We start from the raw sequence: 24,417 nt of genomic DNA on the forward strand, positions 1-24,417 counted from the left end.
GCAGCCACACACCCTAAACCCTATAATATCACTCCAGCGACAGCAGCAACAGCTGGCAAGCGGGAATTTGCTGCTAGGGTTTGCAACAGCAGAAAAGGCAGCAGCTAAAAAGCCTAGGGTTTAGGGCTCGAGCTTAGGGCTTACCAGCGGTTGACTTCTTCTCCAATGGCACAATCTGCGCAGGCCTCTTCAGTCAGCTCCCGCAGCCCCAGAGAGGAGGCATCGCTGGACTGAGCAGCAGAAGCAGCAGCAACAGCAGCAGCAGCAGCAACAGCAAGCAGAACGAGAATGGCCATCCTGTCTGCAGCGCAGAGTAAACTTTCTCTGCAGCAACGACTGCAGCTACTGCAGCATGTCTTGTTGCTGGAGCAGCAGCAAGAAATGCTGCAGGAGCTGCCAGCTGCAAGAGAACCGGCGGGCTATGCGCCATGCAGCAGCTGCAGAGCCTCCTGAGCGTCTCTAAGAGCACAAGCCTCCGCTTCAACTCTAGCAGCAGCAGCAGCAGCAGCAGCAGCAAAAGCACCAGCAAAAGCAACAGCAGCAGCAGCAACAGCAGCAGCAGCAGCAACAGCTCCAGCAGCGCGGCAGCAGCGGTAGAGCCTACTGTTGCATGCAGTGCAGCACTGAGTGCCGAAGAGGAGTAGAGGCCCCAAGCACCGGAAGCAGCAAGACGAAGAGGAAAGAACAAAAGACACAAACAGCCAAAAGGAGGACTGCAGCCAAAGGCCTCTCCCAAAACCCTCAAACACTCAGCCAAAGCAGCCTGAAGTGCAAACCCCACAAAAAGCAGCAGAAGGCTAACCCAGCTGCGGGGCCCGGGCGAGGGCCTAAACCCCAAACCCTAAATCCTAAACCCTAAACCCTGATGGCACAAGGCCAGCCCAGCTGGGTCCGGCGCAACCCTAAACCCCAAACCCTAAACGTTAAACCCTAATGTCTATGCCCTTGGTAACAGCGTGTCCTCTTCAAACGCCGCTGCGCGCTCTATACAGATTAGGGTTTAGGAACAAGGGTTTAGGGTTTAGGGTTTGAGGGTTTGGAGGCCGAAGCTCACAGTGGTGGGGCCCAGAAGCGGCTCGAGGCCTTTAAGGGTAATAAGAGTGACAATAGGAGCAGCAGCTTCGCCGTCTGCTGCTCCTGAGACACAAACGTCAAACCGTAAACACCAAAAGCTAAACCCGAAGGCCTTCCTAGGCCCCAAACCCTAAACCCTCAGACCTTCCTAGGGCCCAAACCCTAAACCCTAGGGGCTCGAGCGCGCTCTTGATTTTTAGCAAAGGCTTTGCCGCATAAGCGGCCGCTGCAGCTGCAGCAGCTGGAGGGGCTCGGCTGCAGCAGCGGAGCAGCAGTAGCCACGGCAGTAGCAGCAAACTCCCCCAAAGTTTGACTCCTGCTGACCTGCTGCACCTTCGTGCTGCTGCTGCTGCAGCCTGCTGCCGGGACTCCGGATAGAAGCAGCAGTGACAGGGTAAGGCACGCCCGAGTTGCCGCTGACAGCAGCAAACCTGCCCGCGAACAGCAGCAGCTGATATGGCAGCAGCCAGGCGAGAACAGACCGAACGGGTTCAGTAGCTCCTGTTGCTGCTGCTGCTGCTGCTCCTCCTCCAGCGGGCAAGCTTCCGTCTACCCCCATGAAACCACTGCTGACAGCGCCAGCAGTGTCTTGTTGTAGCTGTTGATGGAGCAGCAGCTGCTGTTGCTGCTGCGCGGCAGCAGCAGCTGCAGCAGCAGCCGGAGCCTTGCCTCCCGAACGCCCGGCTTTGCGTTGGCTGCTGAGAGCCTCGAAGACGAACACTTCGCGCATGCACTCTTCGTGTTGCTGCTGCTGCTGTTGCTGCCCTTCCTGATCTTGTGGCTGCTCGCATTGCATCATATCATCTTCATGTTTAATTTGCTGCTGCTGCTGCTGCTGCTCAGGCTGCTGCAACAGCTGCGTCCAAATGCTGTCGGGTGGCAGTTGCTGCTGCCACTGCAGCGGTTGCTGAAGCAGCAACTCCAGAGGGGCCCCGCGGCCAAAGACGCAGCAGCAGCTGTCTGCGGTGCCCTCGGCGCAGTCAGCACAGCACTGCAGCGGCGCAGCAGCAGCAGCAGCGGCAACAGATGCAGCAGCACCTGCAGCATCATCTGCAGCAACAGGAATTCCCTCCCTTTGCTGTCCCACAGCCCCCTTGAATTCTGTAGATGGTGCTGCCATTGCGGCTGCTCTTGAGTCAGGCACAGCAGCAGCGGTAGCTTCAGCAGAAGCGGGATCTCCAGCAGCAGCAGCAGCGGGATCTCCAGCAGCAGCAGCAGCGGGATCTCTAGCAGCAGCTGCAGCCGGATCTCCTGCAGCAACAGTAGCGAGGTCTCCAGCAGCAGCAGCTGAGGAAGCGTCAGTAGCAGCAAGAGGAGCTGGCGCAGCAGAGGGAGCTTTCGCAGCAGGAGCAGCAGCGGGAGCTTCCGCAGCAGGAGCAGCAGCGGGAGCTCCCGCAGAGGCAGCAGCAGCGGGAGCTGCAGCAACAGCAGGAGTGCGGGCTCCAGCAGCAGCGGGAGTTCCAGCAGCAGCAGCGACTCTTCGTCTTGCTGCTGTTGCCTCTGTGGTAGCTGCAGCAAGGGGCCGAAGCTTCGCAGCAGCAGCAGCAAACCGGCGAGTAAGGACTCCCGGCATGACAGCGCAGCAGCCCTCAGGTACATCTACAACAGTTTTCCAGTTTGAGTGCAGCGCGGAGTCTGCTGGTGCTGCTGCTGCTGCATCTCCCCCTGCTGCAGCTGCTGCTGCGCCCCCGTACGCGCTACAAGGCAGCGTGGGGAACCAAGGCGGACACGGCAGCGCCCCCTGCAGCGTCTGCAGCAGCAGCTGCTGCTGCAGTCGCCCTTTGCTGTCTCTGTACTGCTGCTGCGAGAAGAAAAGGCTGCTGCCGCAGCCGTAGGTAAGCCCAGACAAGAGAAAGGAAATGGAGAGCTTCACTTTCTGCAGCAGATGCAGCAGCAGCAGCAACAGCAGCAGCCGTTGCAGCAGCAGCAGCAGCAGCACAAAACGCCTGCTGCTGCGAAAAAAGATGGGAAATAGTGCTACAAAAGACACAAAATAAATAAACAAATGCTCTATTGCTGCAGTTGTGTCTCACATGTTTTACTGCTGACTGGCGCTGTCGAGACAGCAAAGTTTGCTGCACTGAAGCCGGCAGGTGTATGTACACCAGAGGCCGGGGGCTTTCGTCCCGCTTACTCTGCAGCAGCAGTCACCGACAACGGCCTAGGGATTAGGGTGTAGGGTTTAGGATTTAGGGCTAGGGTTTGAGGGGCCTACTCCACTCCCTAAACCTTAACACCTAAACCCTAAACCCTAAACCCTAAACCCTAAACCCTAAACCCCAGACCTCCCAAATGGAGCTAAAGACCTGCAAATTAAACCTTCGGTCTTGCGCTTTGTCCTTAGCTCGACAGCAAGCAAGGAAAAAAATACTCAGCTTATAGGGTTTAGGGTTTAGCGCTTAGGGTTTAGGGTCTAGAACCTACCCTGAGCGCCTCTCTCCATGCCAGAAGGTCAAGCCGAATACACTTCGGCCCGGCTTCCTGCTGCTGCTGTTGCTGCTGCTGCTGCTGGTCATCTTCATGCTGCTGGGCGCCCTCGAATCCAAGCTGGAAGACAGCAGGTGTTTTGTCTACCCAGCAGCCAAAAATGCGGCAGCAGGGTGGCAGCTGCAGCAGCAGCACACAGCAGCAGCAGCACACGCCTCCGCAACAATAGTGGCAGCACCAGCAGCAACTACAACGGCTGCAGCAGTTGCAGCAGCAACTGCCGCAACTGCGGCAATTGCAGCAATTGCAGCAACCGCAGCAGTAGCAGCAGAGAGCAGCAACTGTAACCGCAACACCAACAGCGACTGCAGCAGCAGCTGTGGTAGCAACAAACTTCAGCAGCTGCAGCAAGTGCAGCAGCCGCGGCAGCAGCAGCAGGAGTCACTTACCTGCAAGGGAATAGCAAAGGGAACACGAAAAGCCTCTCCTGCTGTTTCGCCTGCTGCCGCTGCTGCTCCTGCTGCTTCTGCGGGATCAGCTGCAGCAGCAGCAAACGCATCCGCTGCAGCAGCAGCAGCAGCCACTAAAGACCCACTGATCTCGAGAGACAAAGAAGTAAAGCCCAAGACAGAATGCGTGGCGAAATCGACTGAGGCGTCCACGTGCTGCTCTCGCAGCGACACTCCGCCCGACATCTTGCTGCTGCTGCTGCTGCTGCTGTCAGTGGTACTTCTGCTGCTGCTGCAGCCTCTCTGCTGCCGTCACTGCAGTTGCTGCTGCAGTTTCCGGCGCTGCCCCTGGGCCTGTGCAGCAGCTGCTGATGAAGCCTCACCAGCAGCTGCTGCTGGTGCTGCTTTTCCTCCAGTTTTTCTTTCTGCTGCTCGAGAGCATAGTTAGTGTGCTGCTGCTGCTGCGGCTTTTCAGTGGAACACAGCGGGGGGGCTAGTGCTGCTGCAGCACACCCACTGCAGTCATGCGAGCAGCAGCAGGCGCTACGCAGCTGCAGCGACAGCAGCAGCACCTGCTGCTGCTACAGCGGCTTCGGCTCTACCCAGAAAGCCACGAGCAGCACAGCCCAGCTGTCCCGCGGCAGACCCAAACTAAAGCCTAGACCCTAAACCGTAGGCTGCAAACCCTAAACTGCCAGAAAACACATAAGCCCTTTAAACAATGTTAACTCTAGGAATGCAGCAACAAATGCACAATGGGGTAAGGCCCTGGCTGGGATCTATGGAAGGCCCCGAGGCATCCTCGGGGGCCCCCCCGGGGGCCCCCAGAGGGTAGCCGGGCAGCTGGGGGGCGCCATTTTAAGTCTTCTTTGTCTTGTTATCCAGGATGAGACTATAGAAGATTTATATTATATTTAGAGGGAATTCATGGAAGAGTTTTCTAGCGAACTGCGCAGCAGTCGGGGATCTGTGCTCGGAGTTCACAATTAAGGATTTCGCTTTGACTTTCACAGCGGGTTCTGTTCTGTTTGCAGTAACAAGTTGCAAATAAATTACCAATAATTGAAATAAATTGCAAAATACTTTTAAAACTAGTTACGGCGGCGTTTATCAGCAGCTTCGTTTCCTTGCCTTCACAGTACAGCTCGAGACGGGCACCCACGGTGCTAGGCTAAACGACAAACTAATAACAGCAGCAACAACAACAGCAGCATCAACAGTAGCAGGAGGAGCAGCAACAGGAGTAGCAGCAGCAACAGCAGCACAAGCAGCGGCCCAACTTGGGCCTGACTCGTGCTGCTGTAGCCAGCAGCTAGCCAACCCCAGATCATTCTGCTGCAGCAGCTCAGCCCCAGATTGTTCGGCTGCAGCAGCTCGAGCCGGTAGAATCTGCTCTAGCCACTGGGGGTGCAGTCAAGGCGCCTGCTGCGTGGGCACTGATGCTGCTGCTGCTGCGAGGTTAGCCAGTCTTTGTGCTGCTGGCAGCAAAGCTGCAGCGCCTCTTGCTGCAGCATTTCATGTCTAAGAGAAGCCTTGGAAAGCCCACCGCTGTCATTGCTTAACTGCGGCGCGAGGCAGCAGCAAATGTGGAGTTCTTTTGCCTCTCTCGATTTTTTCGTTATTAACCCAGAAATGCAGAAACAGAAAAATTCCCGAATTCCCTAATTTTGCTCCTTCTAATTCACCTAGAGCCAAAAGGGAGCAGCAGCAGCAGCAGCAGCAGTTACAATTCAATCCAGCAGCACTCAGTATTCTGCAGCTCTTCCTTCCCCCCCTAATCCAAAAACCGCCTAGGGTTTAGGGTCTAGAGACAAGGGTTTAGGGTCTGGGGCTTAGGGTCTACGGCTAGGGATGTTCGAAACACCTTAAATAACTACTTTGTGAAATCCCGTCATGAGCAGCAAAAGAAGCCCATAGACTTGAGCTAAAAACCAAAATGTTTTCAAGTTCAATAAAACCTCAAAGATACCTGCATTTGTTCGGAATGTTTGTCAGTTGAAACACAAAATTCCAAAAAACCTTTAAAACTTATTTAACCCTCCTCTGAAGACGGAACTTCATTTCAGAAACAAAAAAAGATGCAACCCGGCCTCAAGGCCCCCGTGCGAGTTGTCTGAGAAACCCAGGACCCCCGCGGGAACTGTGCTTCTTAGAAAAGCACCATTCGCCAAATAAAACTATTTCTTTCCCATTTAGAAGCAAAACTTTCATTATTTGCATCTAAGCTGAGCCCTCTCTGACTCCTGCGCTGCCCCATGGCAAATTCTTCAGCCTCCACTTCGCCGCGTAGCGTCTTGTGCCCACGCGCAGCCAAAGGCGAAACCCTCCCTTCCCCTTAGGGGCCCCCAAGGAGCCCTCAAAGGGCTCCCGAAGGGCCCGTCCCTCAAGGGCCCCTCAAAGGGCCTCCCTTTTGGGGGGCCGCTAGTGGGGCCCCTCTGAAGAAGAATGAGCCACGAGATATGAAACTGAGAGGCGGAAAGCTATCAGGGAGCTCTCTAGTTCGATTTGAAGGTGTCTTTGGGCTGCCAGTACTGGGGCTCTGGCATATTTGGGTTTAGTTTTCTATCGAATTCAAACCCCAGTTTCTCCTTCATGGCCATCAGCCCATGTGCCTGTAGCTCCTTGTCCGTCACTGCGTTGTTCACCATCGCAATTATCTCCTCCCTTGTTGTGTCTTCCTTGAGAGGCATCTCTGTCACACATTTGGCACATAAGAAAGATACCGCGCTGCTGTATGTGCCTACAACTGCTCAAACTAAAGGAAACGAAAGCGTCGGAGTTTAGGGAGGTGCTGGAGGCACAAATGCTTTAAATCCGAAATTAAAAATGAAAAGAAGTGGCGTGAAATAGGCCAGATCAGCACCTGCTAACTGCCAAACACCCGTGCGGCCAACTCACTGAGATTCAACATGAACCGGGCCTCCAGAATGATCGGGTCAATATATTCGGGGTGGGGCACTTGAGGGGGGCTCTCGCCGCCTGCAGAAGCAGCACCATACGCGCCATGAGCCATCAAAGTACCAGCAGCAACAGCAGCAACAGCAGACAGCAGCAGCATGCTGCTGCAGCAGCGGAGGGCTCAAACTTCTGGCTAACGGATATACAGCTCCGGGCCAAGGGCTACGGGCAGCAACAGCGCGGTCTTCTCTTCCCTTTGCCGCTATCCACTCAGTCTCGCTAACTGCCCACACGCGCGTTCCCTTCAGTACACCCGTGTGCCGCTTCTGGTCTTTGGTTCCCCTGTGCTCTCGCTGCCTGTTGCTACTGCGGTGTCGCCCAACCTAACCCGCGCTGCTGCTTCTTTCTGAGTAAACTTGGCCCTTAATTAAACAAGCTATAAACTCTAAAAAAGAGCAGCAGCGGCGACAGCCGCAGCAGCAGCGGCACATTCCACTCACCGAAGATCCAGAAGCTCAGGCGCTGGGCAAGGGAGGTCATCTTGTATGCGGTTGACGCTGACGTTGAATTAGGAGAAAACAAATACAAAAGAAGAAGGAAAACGCGTATAGAAACCTTAATCGCACTAAATAATACCTTTAATACCTTTAAATACCTCAAATGAATACAAGTGAACACTGAACACACAGATGGAGGGGCCCCTCCCGCTGGCAGCTGACACGCACCATCAGGGGAGGCAGGAGTGGCAACTGGTTTCTTTGATTCTGCTTTCAAGTATTCATGTTTGCTCCACTTACAGGTATATTTGGTCACTTAAGCTTCCAGGTCATCATTTTTCCAGGTAAGCAACTAATTCAATCTTCTTTTCGTAGCTTTTACGGGATTCATCGAGTCAAAAACGGGCGGAGGCCGCTGGGCGAGGGCCGATTGTCCTCCTCTTCTGTGCCTCCCCTGTGTTTTGTTTTTTCTTTTTCACGCACATAGTTTGTATTTGATTAATAGAGTTGTTTCATATCTACAGCACTTCTCAACGTATTGCCGAAGTTCGCTAGCATGCGGGTACACGTGGAGCAATGGTCCTGTGCAGACTTCTCCACCGCCATTGCCGATTTTGTGTGCAGGTAACTCACTTCGTTTTATTCACTGTTCATTTTGAGTCTTCCGCAACTCCACCTTGAACCGAAGGCCAGCTTGTCGCGTCCCAATCCGGTGAGCAGAAGTCTCCCAAGCACTCATGACAAAATTCACTTCTTAAGGGCTTCGGGTCTAATAGTTGAAGGCTAAGGGTCCCCTGTGTCGCTCTAAGTGATCAAGTTGGCTGCTAAGGAGTTGTTTATGGGGTGAAGTCTCGGGGTTGGGGCCTATGCCTTCCCAGTACCGAGGGAAGTGGCTTTCTGCGTTGTAGTTCGAGTTATAAGTTTTTGCAGTTAGCGTGTGCGTGCGCAAGTACAGCACGGCGAACTAGCGGCTGTCGTGGCACACGTGGATAGTTAGATACTCAGTTTTCTCTTTTTTGAATTCACTGTTAGGGCTTTGGTTTAAGGCGATGTGCGTACGATTGCACGAAATAGCGAGCAAGTACTCGCACATAAGCACGGATATTCTTGCAGGGATATGGGTCTAAACAAAATATCTTGTCGCCACAAACACGAGGGATGGGTGTTCCTCAGAATGTGCCCGGAACTTATTTTAAGTGTACATCTCTTCACGCACGCGGATTCGAGCATGTTTTCGGGTGACTGGCAAAGGACCCGCATTTGTTTTTTTTGTCTGTGTCCTGCAGCTAGCGGGAGGAAACGCTTTGTCGACTTCTTCAGTCGCCTTAGATACAACGAGTAAGCTGTTGCTGCAGCTGCTGCTTCTGCTGCGCAGTGTCCTTTTCACTTTTGACTTACTTCCATGTTCTTTGCCTCTGCTGGAGGAATGCAAAGCGCCTATACCCTGTACCGTTCTTGTTGGACTCCATGCTTTCTTCTTTGTGATGTTCTTGCGGATTTCCCATGTGTTCTCCATTAGAAAGGTTCACCGGTTGTCCAGTGTATCCGGCCCATTATCCGATTATTAACCTTCTAAAAGCCTTTTTTGTTGTTTTTAAATACACATTTTTGCTTTTCGCAGCCCACGAAAATGCCCGGCACCTGCCGCTCCAACCATGGCCTCGACTCTGGGCTGCACCCGGTGTTCCCCGTGCCGTCGTCGATGCTGGGTTCTGCTGATGGCTGCCCCACAGGAGCCCCCTACACGCACTGCAGCTACTGCAAACAGATTCACAAGGACCCCCACGTGCAGAATCTGTATCCTCTGAGGCCCGATCAGCACTTGCAGCCGCACCAGCTAGCTGGTGTGAATACTTCCAATGGAGTCGGCCTGGGGCAGCCTGCAGGCAAACCCTCAGAGATCTTCATAACCGCACAGGATCAGGAAAAACACTGAAGAATCAGTCAGCTAAGCTACCTAGCTATCTATCTAGCTGGCCAGCTAGCTGGCGGGCCGACTAGGTGGTGTGAGAGGGAGCTGGAAAGGTGACAGCGCTCCACACCTAACAGCAGGCAGCTAGCTACGCTGCAAATAGCCGTTAGCTAGCTGACGTTTTCAATGGAAGTGCCTTCATGGGTGCATCTCTGCAGCGTTAGCCTGTTGGCGTACACGGCCGTGGTCGGGTCTGGCTAGTCAGCTAGCTGGGCAGCTAGCCACCGATTTGAGGCCGTTGTGTGGCGCCACAGCATTCGTCTCTCCGCAGTTTCTGCAGCAGCAGCTAAGACGAAATGTCGTCATTGTTTTCCGCCTCCACCTGCGGAGAGCAACGGCAATGGCTTTGGGTTTGGTTCGTTCGTAGCTTTGTAGCGTTTCAATCTTTTGTTTGCTATGGATATGCCAGCTACGAACGAACCAGTTGCTGCTGATGATTCAACGAACAGCCTGCATGTGCTGCTGCTGCTGCTGCTGTTGCTGCTGCTGTCGTAGCTGCGTAGGGGATCGTAGACACGAACTGATGCTGCTGTTGCAGCTTTGCTGCAGAGGCCGCTACACAAAACAGCTAGCTATATTTGCTTTTAGCTTCCGCTGGCGCTTGGTGGGCTGGCCTCATCTAATCAAAGACAAAGGCCAAGTATGTGTACTTCTGCACTGAAGTGTATTTTCGAGCGACTGCGTTCGGGCGGGGCTCAGAAGGATTCCTTCAATCTTACATAAAAAAGTACAATTAGTGCATATGAATCTATTAAAGAATGGGAACCATCCAATAATGCGTGTATCTACCGAAGCTAGTGAGTTCTCCTTCCTTTTAATCACATACATTTTGGAGAAGTGGCTGCGAGCAACAGCAGCCTAAGGCCGGCCTTTGGCAGTGCAGCTGCAACGCAAGGCGCCACTCTGGGGAGGATAAGAGGAGCCTCGACAGCCGAGGGCAGGGAGGGGCATAATGGGCATTTAGGCTTTGCAGCTACGAACTAATGGCTGGAGCAACGGTACCGAACTGAGTTGCAGCCGACGCAAAGTCCCCAGCGTGGCCAACAATTCGACTAATAGTAGACTACTACGCGCCTGGCACAGTCGCTGGAAGAGACCAGCAGCAGCAGCTGCTGCGAGCTTGCGCAGATTTAAACTGACGAGTTGCAGACGCTGTGCCAGCATTATAATAGCAGAGCTAGTTTGGCAGCAACGCTGAGCTCCTAACCATAGGACTGCATGAGAAACTGGAACAGTAATAAACAACATGAGCGGTCTAAAAGGAAAAAGGAAACTTGGGTTAGTACGGGAAACATTCAAAAAAAATAGTAGCAATACTTGTTGGCTTCCCTAATCCGGGTGTCAATACACCGCAGGCCATGTTTGCCTGTAAACGAGAGAGTCAATTCAAATTGCACTTTTAAAGGAAAATGCTACTAATTTCGTCAAACGCTATATTAATGTCGTTGTGCAATGTACCCTAATGTAGTGCGTGCACGGATTGTGCGTTCACCGCTTATTGGTGACGCACAAAATCGCAAGGCCAGACTCCATACACATACATACAAATGTACGCAGTGCACCGTATATTTACAATCCTCCGTACACACCACTTCCACCTTTATGCATATGCACAGGACACATAATGCGTTCTTGTGCACTGCCTGCACTTCGAAGTAAACGTTGACCACGCATGCGCATGCACGAGCCTTTTTTAGACGCACATTATGTACACATTTATGTACCTTAGTTACACACAACACCTTGGACTTTGTGCGTATGAGTAGATACTGCGCACGCCAGGGTGTGTCTATTTTCAACACCTGCGCATGCGCTTACCATATATACACACCCCTCGGTGTGAATGCGCTTTCAGGATGCCTACATGCATTGTAAATGATACATATACGTATATTCCATATATTAGTACAGTCCTATATATTGCAGAGACGCACGTGCGTTTTACACAGTACAAATAAACATTCATATACAAAGGCTTAGCAGCGACACAAGCTCGTACCCATACAGGTAAAACAGACTGTGTGGGTATAGCACAAGAGTACACAATGCACTTTAATATGCGTATACATATTTCATCTATAAAGATATACATATACACATTTACGCACGCACAACCTACTCCTAGAACATTCTATATCGTATATGTAAACATACTTAAATCATAATGTGTGCATATATACATGTACATAGGGCCAAACCGACGACATTGCAACATTTGCGTCAGTAATTACAGACACCCACCCGAGCCTTTGCAAGCAGAGCCGTGATCTGTCTTTTCTACATATGTCTAATATGGTCTCTCCATTTTATTTTCCGTTTACTTCACGTATTGCTTCACACTTTGCATTCTTCTCCCTCTGTCGCTACTCGTTTCTCTGCATACACCTGTATTTCGTGCGTCCCCTAGAAGTGCAGGCGCCTTAGGCTTACTGGTACCTTCAAGCAAATGGGTGGCGCGGAGTGTAAAGGAGGTGTGGGGTGTACAGGCAGTTTGGGGTCTACAGGCAGTCTGGAGTGTACAGGCAGTTTGCGGTCTACAGGCAGGCCCGAGTGTATCGGCAGCTTGGAAGCGCGAGGACTGCTCCTGGTGTATAGACAGTACGAAGTTATTGCACGCCCGCCCCCAGGGCCCTCCACCCAACGTTTCTCTTCTTTTGTTGATTCTTATATCACTACTTATTTCACTGGGGATCCTCATCAGAAAAATCGTCGTCGTAGGGTTCTCCTTCAGAGCTATCCCCCTCAGCTGTATTCGAGTTCACAAAGAGGCTTTCCCAGGAAGCTTCTGTTCCTTCTGGTCTTTGCGGCGCTGCGGCTGCTTCCGGTGCTGCTGCTGCTTCTCCCCGTGTTGCTGCTCCTGCTGTGGTCGGTGCCCTCTCTGTTGCTTCTGGTGCGCCCGCTGGGGCCGCCCCTGCTGGCGCTGCTGCCGCTCCTGGGGCCGTTGTGACTGGCGGGGCTGCTAGGGCTTCTTCGGAGCCACTCTCTGCTGCCTGTGGTGCTTCTGGCTCTTTTGGGGCAGCTGCTGTTGGCGGTGGTGGCGGTGCTTGAGGGACAATGGGTGCAGATGGTGGCGCTGGGGCTTCTGGCGTTGCTTCTGATTCAGGTTCTGATGATGCTGCTGCTTCGGGTGCTGATGATCCTTCGGGGGCACTTTCTGCTTCTGATGTTGCTGGTGCTTCTCGCCTCTCTTCTGTTTCCTCTGTTACCAATGCTCCTGAGGACGTTCCTCCTGACTCTGCTTCCGACTGTTCTGTTTGTGTGTCCGATGCTGCTTCTTCAGAAGACGCTGCTGCTGGCGGTGGTGCTGCTGCTTCTGCGTCTTCCTCTGCTGATGCTGCTTCTGGATCAATCAATTCTTTCGGTATCTTTGGCAGTCCTGGTGTTGCTGCTCTCCACACAACCTCATCTAATTCCGGCTGCTTTACTTGTGGCACTGCTGGGGCTCCTGGCAGTGGTGGGGCTTCTGGCACTGCTGGGGCTTCTGCTAGTGCTAGGGCCCCTCGCGGTACTGGGGCCTCTGGTGCTTCTGTTGCTGCCGGGGCCTTCGATGCTGCTGGTGGTGGTGCTGGGGCCTCTGGTGCTGCTGTTGCTGCTGGGGCATCTGGCACTTTTGGGGCTGCTGGTGGTGCTGGTGCTGCTGGGGCTCCTGGCTGTGGTTGTTTTGTCTGTGCGGCCTGCAAAGCATCGGCTTCTTCCTGCGCCTGCGTTGCCTGCGGTGGCTGCGGAGCAGCAGCTGGCTCTGCTGCTAGTGCTGCGGCTTCGGGGCTCGGCTCGGGAGGGCCAATCAGCTCCTCCAAGAAATCTCCTTCTTCGATGGGATCTCCGTTGCCGAGTGGCGCATATTGCGTGATTTTCACTGGGGCGAAAATCCTCGCCCCTCCGTGTCCTCCTAGGTCTTCCAGTACGTCATCTTCTTCCTCTTCCGGCAATTCTTCCTCTTCTGCTGCTGCGGCCCCTTGAGCACGAAACGCTGCACGCCGGCTCCCAGCTGACTGCGGCTCTGGAACTTGCGGCTGCCGCGGCCGCCCTGGTTCTGCTGCTGTTGTTTCAGGCAGCTTCCCCCTTGCTTCTTTTCGTTCAAGCTGGTCTGCTTGGCCGGCGGCTTCTGTTAATCCTGCAGCCTGAGCGCCTCCGATCGCTCCTATTTCTGGTGCTGCTACTGGAGCTGCCGTTTGGGCGATTCCCACAGGTTGCTGAGGAGCTGGCGGCGGTTGCTGCACTTCGGGAACGAAGAAGAAAGGATCCGGCGGAGGCAGCACAACTGGTGCTGCAGCAGCTCCGAGTTGTGCTTCTGGTGCTGCTACTGGTGCTGCTACTGGTAACGGTGGTGGCTGATCGTAGTAGTCTGCAGGGTAAAAGTTATCGTCTATATCAGCGTCGCCGAAAGCTCCTAAAGGAGTTGCAGGTTTTTCAGACTCCACAATGCCGTCGCTGCGCACGAGTCTGGGCACAGGTTGCCTCGGCTTTTCCGCGGGGCCACCCTTAACGGCTTGTGGTTTCGCGGCTGCCGCTGCTGCTGCTGCTGCTGCTGCGGCAGCGGCGGCGGCGCCTTCTGCTGTCTCCTCGTCAGAATCATCGAGGTCCGACTGCACGAGAGGGTCGTCGAAAACGTCTTCATCTCCCTCTTCGTCTACGCCCCTCGACGCCTCGTCCGTACTGCCCATCGGTTCCGTAGAGGAAAGCGGGCCCAGCAGCGCCACATTCATGATCTGGTGGGCCTCCAAAGCACTTCGAATGAAAACGCCGGACAGCATAGCGCCGTCAGTGAGGGTGGCGGCCATAGCGCCTTCTACTCCTGCGTCGTGCTGCAGCTCGTGCTGCCTCTCCAGTGGGGCCGCAACGCTTTCCAGCTCGATGGGGCCCAGCATGTCGCGGGCGTCGGCCTGCAGCTGATCTGCTGCTGCCAACAGCTGGTGCAAAATGGACAGCACTTGCGTCTCCTGCTCTAGCATGCAGGCGCTGGACAAGAGCAGGCTCAGCTTGTAGGCCATCGCCTCGGCCTCTGTTGCAGCACTCAGCACTTCGTCTATAGTGGCCACACCGCGGGCCCGTTCCCGCACAACCAGCATTCGCTTCATTTCATTGTTGGCGTCCCGCAGCAAGCCTTCTGCCCTCTCCCGAATGGCATTCAGCTGGTTCTGCGGCATCCACGGTACGGCCTGCAGCGACATGGCCTGCGCACTCACCATCTCCTGCTTTTCCTGCACTAGCTGCAGCATATGCGAAGCGTTGTCGCATATGCTGTCTACGGTGATCAGCGCGGCACTGACGGCCTGCGGGGCAGAGGCGTGGAGCACGTAGAAGGCGGAGGCGGACCTTTCAATAACACTTGAAACGGCTGAGAGATTTTCTTTGATGTGTCTCACGACCATGTCCAGCGCCTCCCGCGCGTCTTCCACGTCCTCGACGTCTGAGGACTGCTGCAACAGCTCCATATGGCGCTGCATCGCAGCGAAGGGGGGGCCCAGGCTTTGCAGCTGCGCCTGCACCTGCAGCAGCTGCTGCCTGTCGTTGGCCGCGGCAGCAGCATCAGCGCCGCCCTCGCCCGCAGAAATCGTCTTGAGGGCCGCGCCGACCAGCAACTCCGCTGCTCGCCGTCGCGCCCCTAACTCCGCCCCCAACACCGACCACTCTACTAAGCTGCCCGAGCGCAGCAGCGAAAGAGCCGAATCCTCGAGCCCCCTGATTGCAGCAGCAAACTGGGCCCGCGCGGCCAGGATGTGGCGCGTGGTGCGCAGGCATTTGCTGCTGTACTCCAGCGAAGAGCCCTTCTCCGAGAACCAGTAAAGGGGCTTACTCTCCAGCTGCCTCTGCCGGTCCATGGCCGTAGCCAGCAGCCGGCGGGCCCCGGAGGCCGCGTGGAACAAACAGGTGCGCCAGGCCTGCACGAAGTCCGGCTCCGCCATTGGCTGCAGATGCGACAAGTAGCTCTCCTCGACCGTGGAGACCCGGGGCACGGAGGGGCCGTCTACGACTTCGTCTCTCACGGCCTTGCGCACCAGCACCTCGAGGTGTTCAACAGCAGATCGGGCCTTTCTGTTGGCCTCCACCAGCGCTGCCAGCGCGTCCGCCGTCCCTGCTGCGTCCCCCCTTGCTGCTGCAGCCTCTGCAGCCTCTCGGTCGCCCGCACCGGCCACCAGCAGCGCCCGCAGCTCCGCCACCAGCACCGAGGCCATGGGCATTTCCAGCGCCGCAGCCACGCCCGAAGCCACCGGCAGCAGCCCCATCATCTCCCTCAGCCGCTGCGACTGCCCCTCCAGAGTCAAGTCCTCTGGAGGCTCCACCTCAGGCTCGCCTTTGCCCTTCTTCGCTGGGTCTTGCTTATCGCCCTGGCCCTCCTTGCCGCTGTCTGAGCCTCTCCACGGCAAATGCAGCCAGCCAAGCGAGGCAGCAGCCGCAGGCGCAGCGAGAGCTAGCGCCAGCAATAGTGCGAGGCCAAAAGGCAAAGCCTTGCCCTTCCGGGAAAGCCTGGGAATTGCAGTCGCATCTTCCGGGGTGTCCAGAAGAGCGACAGAGTCCCCAACTTGCTGGTTCGACTCATCATCCGCGGCTACTTCTCCCTCTCCCGGGACTGTCACCGGAGGACTTCCGTACCGCTCCTGCCCTGAATACTCAGCTGCTACTGCGGAAGTGAGGAGAGACGATGCGCACAGGCAAAAGAGAGCCAAACCGATAAACACCCCTAAAGCCAACCCCCGGTGGGGTGCCGCTGCAGCTGTGGGGTGGCGCCGAGCCCTACGAGTTGAACCCTTCAGTCTATTCATCTTTCAAAAAGGTGTGTGCAATTTATTTCAACCTACGTCCTAACGTCGCGCGTTTCTGCAGGCGAGTTCTGAAAATTGAACGTTCTCGCGCCTGCGGGGCGGATCAAGCGCCTGCTTTTGGTGGTGAAGTGCAAAAGAAACCCATCTGCCTGGTTCCCAGTCTGTTATTTCTATTTCATTAGTTCAGGAAAACGGCCAATACCAGAAGAAAGACCAAAGTGGCGGCAAGCAGCGTGCCCCTGGCGGTTGCCCTCGTCTCTTGCTCTCAAGCTGTCGACTCACAACCCCAATCCAGCAGAGCTTGCTTGGTGGCGCCCTGGGCTCGTGCGTTATTTTAAATACAGCCTTCAAAATTCAAGTGCGAATTCAAACAAATAGAGTAAATTTTGTTGGCCCACAAAGCTATTGAGCAAAGAGCAAACAGACGTGGCAAGCCAGCTGTGCAGGCTGACCCGATTGACTCCGGACTCCCGGCGAGCGTGGCTACCTCACCACCTCTTTCGCCCGTTTTCTCCCGTCCCGATCACCACGTAGTGACAGCATTTGTAGCGCATGGATTTGATATATTTTTGCATTAAACGCATTTAAAATCTCGAAAGGACGCCGGCAAGCCTATTCTGAGGGGTGGATAGTAGATGGCACGCTGGGGCGACAGGCGCCATAGGTGAACCTAGCTTGAATGGCTGTTCGTTGCCGCATTCTTCTCCTTTTCTGGGGCATTTTTGCCAAGCAGTCTTGCATTCTTGGCTATCAATGCAATTATTGGGGTGTTTCGGGTTTAATTTCGGAAGAGGTGCGGCGTGATTGGTCCGTTTCTGTAAGGTCTTAGCATCCCCCTGTATTCAGTCCTTCGCAGCATCTTTCCGTGCAGGAGTAAGTCTTGTAGAAATTAGCTGAAGGAATGATTTATGCTACGTACACGGCTACAACCTCAATAATAAATTTGTAATTTTCTACATATATCCCAAGCGTGGACCGTGCACCCTGTGCAGATACAACAACCAATTGTCCACAGATATGTGTGGTCCTGGGTAAGCAAACAAACCCTAGGAGTTTTTCTTGAAAATGGCAGGTATAAGCTCTATGGTGTAATGGGGTGCACCCTGTACGGTGAACTACTGCGCTCCCGTAGAAGCTATGATACTAGCATCACAAGCAAGAGCTATGATACTAGCGTCACAAACAAACAAAACAAGACTCCAGAGTGTCTCTGGACAGCATAGTGAATAGCTAGACAAACCCAAATTCAGTTTTCACTCTCGTGAGAATGTAGGGATGCTCTCATGCAGCTCTACACGTAAGTTTATTGCAAAATGCCGCAACAATGCAGCATCTGAAAGACACGTGCACGGGTTTAAAATAGGTTCTTAGAGGAAGGCATCGCTGACCAGGTAGCCTCGCAGAAATAACAGTGTACATCAGGCAACCCTACGCGTCTGATTTTGCACTAGATGCAGAGCTTTGGAGGCCCTGACCCTAAGCAATGCTGGCGTGGATATGCTCGTTGAAAAGTAAGATCATGTTCTTGTTTGCACGAGTGGGTCATACAAAGTTAAACGTTCGACACGCTTTCGCTCTCACTGTGAGCCGCTAATCGTTTTTCCAGCTCTGCACTACTGTTGCCACAAAGCCTTCTCATAGTGCACCAACACCAGCTGGGCGCGTGAATGACAAGGCACTGCTGGTTAACCAACTCTCGATGACACTACACACACTAAGCATAAACTTCTCGATGACCCAAACACTTAGCTTGAAAAGCTGGTAAAGCTGAAAGCTATCAGCAATGCTTGATAGATCGCTTAGTGCGCACAGAGCTTCCATTGGCTACAAGGTTGCTGCTACCTACAATATGCGGGTTTGGCTCCACACTTCGCAGGGTCTTGCCAACCATCTGCATCTTTTACACACGTTAATACCAATTTGTGCTATGCTTGAGTTATATTCAACCTTCATGACATCAAAAATCATTTTCTGCACAACTGCAATGCGCAGCAGTACGCTCACCGCTCTGTCTCCCTCCTAGTGCTCCCTTGATTTAGGCCTTGACGTGCAATTTTCACAAGCAGCATTTCCTTTTACTCAGAGTTTGCCTATGCAGTATATCGCAATTCGTAGAGCCCCATACATTTCAATAATGAAACCAGGGCGCTACTAAGGGCGTAACAGCCCGGTATCCAGTGTGCATCCAGATCGGCGAGTAAGTACGCCAACAGCGTCAATGATATCGACAGGCACACTGGCACTGTTCTTTTTCTGCATTGGGCGCAGTACTGTAGCGGACTTAATCCCGCTTTGATATTATGGGCGCGACGAGAGACAGCCTTTATCCGGGCTTCAATGGCGAGTAGTCTCTGGCGCCTTGGCGGCACAGGTCGGCGCAGTGGTGGCAGCTCAAGAGGCGTTTCTCAAATGATCTGTGAGTAGTTCTGAGGTGTTCCTCAGATCTCCTCACAGATCATCTAAAGAGCTCGCTAGGCCCATATGCTTTTAGAAACGCTGCGCTACTCCCTGCCACGCCTGGGGACCTCTAACATGCAAAATTTCTTGCGCAAAGGCCCATGGCTTGCCCTTATCCTCACCAGAAGCGATCTCATTTACGCTTGTAGGGAGCGGCTCGCCATCTTGCAGGGCACCTTGGCCTTCTGCTAAACACGTGGTTACTTCTGGTGTTCTTGATGGCAACTTCTGAAGTAGTTGACAAATGAAAAGTGGAAGAGGGATAGGTTTCGGGCTCCTCTATTATATTTTGGCCGGGTAGGGTTTCTCAGCTATTCTTGAAAGGGCATTCGGGGCTGAGAGCGCCTTTAGAGAGCTCTAAATATGAGCACAACAGAGAAATCATGTGTTTGACGTGCCATTTATTTGGGCAGCCTAGCAAGGTATCAGTTGGCGGCAAAGAAGCGAGCCGTCACTACCTGTTCTAAAGGGCGCACGGTTCACGTGGTGGCCATTAACATCTACAGGACGCTCACACGGTTGACTCGCAAACCGGTGCTGACGCCGCGCGATGTACTGGGAGGAAATACTGGCATTTTTGCCTTTGCTTTTGCGGGCACAAGCGCGGACTGATATCAAGGAAGGGTAAGCAGCTATGAGACCTTGGCCGCCCTGACAACGTCCCTCCTGGGCAGGCACAAAAAGAAGGAGCAGCTCGTGAGGAGGGCGACAGAAGCTGGAACAGTGGGAACAGGGAAATGTAGGGCCGATCGCCATACAGTTGTCTTGCTGGCCCAGTTCATTCCAAATGCAAGTCGTGAACAGAGTCGCAGAAAAAGTCTGGAGGAGAGCTCCACGGGAATTTACTGTGCAGCTCTACCGTATATTCTCATGCCACCTGCCGGCTATTCTTGAGTCCCACCTGCTTCTGTACTGCGAAGTGCCACTGCGTCGCTTCCACCACAACTGCCGAGTGTGGCGTTTTCGCCCCTATTCTTGGGGGTCAAGCTGCAGCCGGATCCCCGAGGTGCGCCTACATTTTCTTCTCTACACATTTGGCTTTCGATCAAAAGCCATAAACAATGAAGCCTAAATGCCGAAAGTACTTGAAAATCATCAAACTGAATTGTTCTTCGCCTTTGCTACGGCCAGCCCCGGCACTTAAAGGGTCTCACCACCTTCAGGGCATCATTTTCTCACCAGTATGGATTAGACTAAAATTATTACAATAGCTGCTGCGTACGTTGAAACGTAGCTTACAACTATGAGGGAATTTCGGGCACCACTGCAGTGTCCAGCGCTTCAGCACTCCAGCATTGGGACAGACAGTCAATGCGCACGACAACTGTGCCTATTTGAAGTGGAAAACCTCAGATCTTCTGTATTTTCATACATTAAATAACATTTTAATTAAAATTATTATTTTTTGTATGTGTTGCCTCTTAGAAGTGGCCACGTGCACCCTTGTTATACTGAGCAGTGCAAACTGCTTCTGGAGGGCGGTGCTCATGGAGTCGCTTAACCACAGATCGCTCGCTGCCGGTATCTTCAGCGGGCATATAAATTTTGAAGCATAGTTTTATTTCCCTCGTCTTATTATCTTCGGATTTGCTAAATTTGCGGGGACTAGCCTAGCACCAACCAGAACCAGTGCAGTGCTCATTGGCAGCTCTTGCTGTAGGGTAGCATGTTATTGTTGAGTTTTATTAGGGGGAAAACTTCTACAGTTATTGTGTAAATGTGCACACGCTAAAGAGATAGTCCATAATCTTAACGTTTTCAGCCAAATATTCAAGAAATTTTGGTGAACGCTCAACAGGAGCGGACGAGGGGAACTGCTTCCGCTCCCACTAGCCCCGCTCGTTCACTCTATTTTGAATTTCTGATTCTTTGCGAAAAAAAGTGGGATCCTTTTTTTCCATTTTGTACGCTACACTTAAATTTTGTCTTTTAAACGTGTAAAATAGCCCGGCACCCCCCAGACTCTTGCGCACGACATAGAGAAGGCGAGTGGCAGCAGCCCCTGAAGAGGAATAACATTCCATTTTCTATGTTTGCTCTCCTTTGTTTTATGTGGAGCTCACATACAGGATACACCTTTTTAGGATTGAATATTGAGCAAACGGGCTCTTTTCTCCTGTCCACACCGAAATCGTCTCCAGGCCCTAGCCACGCAGACGCGATGTCAATCGGTAACTAAGAGCAATCGCACGCAGCAGCGAAGCTCCGAGCAACAACTTGAAATACAGTTCACTTTTTCTTTTTAAAATGAAGAACTACGGAAAGCTCTCTGTTTCCCCCTGCCCCACAGCGGCAGCTCCTCGTATCCCCAAATTATCTCTCCCGGCCCAGCTGTGTGGCGCTCTCCTTTGTTTGTACTTTTTGTCTACCATAACTGCCGCTGCAGCGGCGAAGAATGAAGCTGAAGACTACTCCTTATCCGTTCAAATCCCCTTGGGGCCAGGGCTTCATGGAGGGACGGCTCCTAGTAGCTACGGTGCAGCGGCAAACCTGCACACTGGCAACACTTCTGTTGCGCTAGAGGCACCGGAAGGCGTTGCTGCCACTGGCTCGGCCGTACGAGGCACCAAGTTATGGGGAGTGGGGCTTACTTTGTTGCTGGCGTTTGTCGTCGGGGGGGCGCTGGCTTCAGGTGCTGCTCCGTGGAAAGACCTCATAAAAAAGGGCTTAAAGAAGGGCCTTGGAAGGAGTCGAGCAACGGATGAAAGACGCCAGCGTGAAATGGAGAAGCTCACAGGAGTGAGCTTTTCAGAGGAGTCGAAACGCCTGCAGGAGCTGCAGGCCTTGCTGCCTGCTGCGTCTTCCCTGGCGAACGTGATGGAGGTCCCTATGGCTTGGGTACTGATAATGCAGCTAGAAGAACGCATGTTGGCTGCTGCTACAGCTGAAGAGGCAGCAGCCAAAGGGGATATCGGGGCTCTTGCAGCATTTGCAGCGGCAAACAGGAAAGTCGAAAGCGTTTATGAGCAAATGGAAGTCCTCACGAACAACTTAGCAGCAGCAGAGGTGGAGGCGGCTCCCCATATGCAGCCCGTGACAAACATAGAGCAGCGCTACCTTTCGGACTTGAAGCCGTTTGCGAATCAAGAGTTCATAGAGGCGTGGCGCACCTGTGTGTTCCACACGGCCAGCACTGCCCATCGGCTGCTCCATGTTGCAGCAACACGCCAGCTCCAGCTGCAGCAGCAGCCGCTCTTCCAGTCGAGCATCGACAAGGCCTCAATGCAGCAAAACTGCAACATAATGCAGTCAATCCGCCACACCCTGATGGCGAGGTCTGAGCTCTACGCTGCCACTGAAATGCTGGAGCAGCTGGCAGTTACTGTCTACCAAACGAGCACAGCAATAGAGTGGGAGCAAGAAGCAGCCGAGCTCATGCTCAAGAAAAATGTTGCAGAAATGATGGTGCTCACAACACTGAGGGAAGCATTCCAAAGCGGCATCAAAGCGCCGAACGACTACGACGTCCCCATGAATGCCTCCCTGGTACCCCTGGAGCTGGCGGCCGCGAAGGATCGGGGGCTGCTGGAAAGTCTGTTGAGGCAGCTTAATGGCCTGAACGGTGCATTCTGCGTGCTGCAGCAGCAGGTGATCATGCTGAAGGAGGCCACGGACCCGTGGCAGATCGGAACTGCTCGACACGCCGCACACAAGGCAGCGAGCCGCATAGGCAAAGTGCTCGAGGATTTCACGAGCGAGATGCAACAGTCGCCTGCTGCTGTCCGCACGCTGCAGGGGCGCTCTAAGAGTGCAATTGCTGCTACTGCGGGAACTTTGGACAGCGTCTGCAAAAGAGGCGAGCATCAGGTGCAGCAGATACATAAAGTAGGAGAGATGATTGATATTCAATCGACTGCGCTACAGGCCATTAACTGGATGCCTCAAGAGAGGCTAAAGGCGGCCCAAAAGAAGGCTCACTCACTTGAGCACGAAGCCAGAATTCTGCTGCAGACGCTACGTAACATACGAGAAGAAGCAGACGAAGCCGAAACGGTAGACTATGTGCTCAGTTTTACAGAAGAGGCAGACGACATATCTTACAAGCTCAGCGAGAACTTGAGCAGCATTTCGATGCTCCACAAGGAGCTGCAGCTGCTGGCGATACTGCAGCAGGCTGTTGTGTCAGTCGATCGGCTGCAGTCCAAGGCCCAAGAAATGGTAGGAGCAGAAGGGGTTCACCATGTGGCGGATTTGCTGAGGGAGCAGCAGGCCGTGCAACGGGATGCAGCAACAGTGCTTTCCAAAGCTCACGACCTGACTGCCATTGCTCTGATGGCCAGCGAACTCATCCGAAGCGCTGAGCTGGTTCACAGCATTCTGGAAACGGTGCTGCTGGGGCCGCTTGGGGCGCTGCCGAACTTAGATCTGGACCACACACGGGGGCCAACGGTGCAGTTGGAAGAAGAAGATGAGTCTTCTGAGGAATCTGTAGTGCAGATGCCGAAGCTCGACGAGGCTGACCATGCAGAAGAAGCAATAGCAGAACACGCAAGAGACGCGGCAGCAGCAGCAGCAGCAGCAGCACGCACTGAAGGGAGTGCAGGAATACCCGCGCCAAGCGGCTCCATGTGGAGAAACGAAGGAATAACAGCAAATGCATTTGCGGCGGCTTCTCACAATTCTGAGGAGGAAGCAGAGCAAGACAATGCACACCCTGCAGACAATTTAACGCCACTAGCAGAGCAAGACAATGTATACCCTGTAGGCCATGTAACGCCACCAGCGGCGGCGGCGACAGCAGAGCCAGAGTCAGAGCCAACTCAAGAACCCACTCCTCCACAAGAAGAGCGACTGCGCCTTGACACTGAGCAAGAACCAGGGTCAGCTGAAGCGCCTGCGGAAGCAGCATCACCGGCTGGGGAAACAGCAGAGGGCCTCACAATTCCAGGAGCAGCAGCACCAGACGCAGGTAATGTAGCGGCAAATGCGACTGCATCCGAGGAAGCCATGGTGCTTCCGGGTGACAAGCGAGAGGCCGACGAGAATGCAGGTGTATCAGCAGAAACACCTGACAAAGCGGGACAGAAAAAGGAAGCTCAGCAGCAGCAGGAGGAGCAGTACGCACTCCAACAAGCAAAGCTGCAGATGCCTGCAGAAAGGGTTCCAGCATCTGACGCACAAGAGGCATCAGAAAAGTTACTGGAGCGGCCCCTGGCTTCGGGAGAGCTGGGTGAAACAGCAGCCGAGGGCATTGGAGGTGGAGCAGCAGCGGGGGATTTGCAGATCCCGCGCTTCACGGTAAGGGAGTACACTTCAACAGGCCAAGAGCAGCCAGCGGATGCAGAGCTTCCTGCGGAGCAACAGGGATCGCCAGAGCGTCCTCAAATGGGCTTGCCGATGCAACAGGCAGAATCTGTGGAACAGCTAGGCCAAGGTGCGGCAGCAGGTGGCGCCGCTGGAGAAGCCCCTGTGGAGGAAAATAGAAAAGAAGAATGAACAACATGTGACCAAGCAGGCGCTCTTACTATCGCAAGCTAAGGGGAAAGCTCAATAAGTGACAGTGTCAGCTGCACAGACCAAAGCTTCAGCGCCTGCAAAGCTTGCAGCAACGCAACAAAGGCATTGGAAGCAGCAACGCCAAAGCCAAATGAGCCAGAAGAAACGGCATTGGCAGTAGCATAACTACAAGCGGCATCGGCACAAGCATCAGCTAAACCAGGATCGCCGCTAAAGCAGCAGTGGTCGCAAATTACCAGGTGCAAAAGCGGCATTTTTGGCGCCATCAGAATCAAGCAGAAGTATCACCAAACGCAGCAGAAGCTTCCTATCGCCAGGCACATGTCAAGGTCTTGTAGAATATGGGGCATACCTCGGCCCCCCTGCGAGAGCTACTGCAATTGGTGGTGCAGTAGCTGTGGCTTTTCCGATTGGTGCTGCTC

At 53.8% G+C, this 24,417-nt stretch overlaps 5 protein-coding genes across 5 annotated transcripts in view; 2 read left to right on the top strand and 3 right to left on the bottom strand.

Annotated features, from left to right (window-relative positions):
* Positions 1-4,196, bottom strand: part of ETH_00007055 (bromodomain-containing protein, putative) — a gene marked incomplete at both ends in the record, with an annotated part of 12,150 nt that extends 7,954 nt beyond the window's left edge. Inside the window, 7 exons of the mRNA XM_013376779.1 lie at positions 145-230; positions 605-763; positions 1,055-1,137; positions 1,399-2,950; positions 3,108-3,209; positions 3,499-3,681; positions 3,951-4,196. Of these exons, the coding sequence (XP_013232233.1) occupies positions 145-230; positions 605-763; positions 1,055-1,137; positions 1,399-2,950; positions 3,108-3,209; positions 3,499-3,681; positions 3,951-4,196 (2,411 nt within the window). The remainder of the gene's footprint in view (positions 1-144; positions 231-604; positions 764-1,054; positions 1,138-1,398; positions 2,951-3,107; positions 3,210-3,498; positions 3,682-3,950) is intronic.
* Positions 4,197-6,445: 2,249 nt separating this feature from the next.
* Positions 6,446-7,388, bottom strand: ETH_00007060 (uncharacterized protein; the record flags this gene model as incomplete). Its single annotated transcript, XM_013376780.1, has 3 exons — positions 6,446-6,642; positions 6,849-6,929; positions 7,349-7,388. 3 exons carry the CDS (start codon positions 7,386-7,388, stop codon positions 6,446-6,448), a joined length of 318 nt encoding a protein of 105 aa, XP_013232234.1.
* A 1,587-nt stretch (positions 7,389-8,975) lies between these two features.
* On the top strand, positions 8,976-9,281 carry ETH_00007065 (uncharacterized protein; the record flags this gene model as incomplete). The annotated part of the gene is made up of 1 exon (XM_013376781.1): positions 8,976-9,281. One exon carries the CDS (start codon positions 8,976-8,978, stop codon positions 9,279-9,281), a length of 306 nt encoding a protein of 101 aa, XP_013232235.1.
* Positions 9,282-11,998: 2,717 nt separating this feature from the next.
* On the bottom strand, positions 11,999-16,081 carry ETH_00007070 (uncharacterized protein; the record flags this gene model as incomplete). Its single annotated transcript, XM_013376782.1, has 1 exon — positions 11,999-16,081. The coding sequence occupies one exon, from the start codon at positions 16,079-16,081 to the stop codon at positions 11,999-12,001; it is 4,083 nt and encodes a 1,360-aa protein (XP_013232236.1).
* A 4,704-nt stretch (positions 16,082-20,785) lies between these two features.
* On the top strand, positions 20,786-23,974 carry ETH_00007075 (uncharacterized protein; the record flags this gene model as incomplete). Its single annotated transcript, XM_013376783.1, has 1 exon — positions 20,786-23,974. One exon carries the CDS (start codon positions 20,786-20,788, stop codon positions 23,972-23,974), a length of 3,189 nt encoding a protein of 1,062 aa, XP_013232237.1.
* Positions 23,975-24,417: the final 443 nt, after the last annotated feature.

The sequence above is a fragment of the Eimeria tenella genome, genomic scaffold (genome assembly GCF_000499545.2).
Source record: "Eimeria tenella Houghton genomic scaffold, Eth_scaff40, whole genome shotgun sequence".
NCBI lineage: Eukaryota > Apicomplexa > Conoidasida > Eucoccidiorida > Eimeriidae > Eimeria > Eimeria tenella.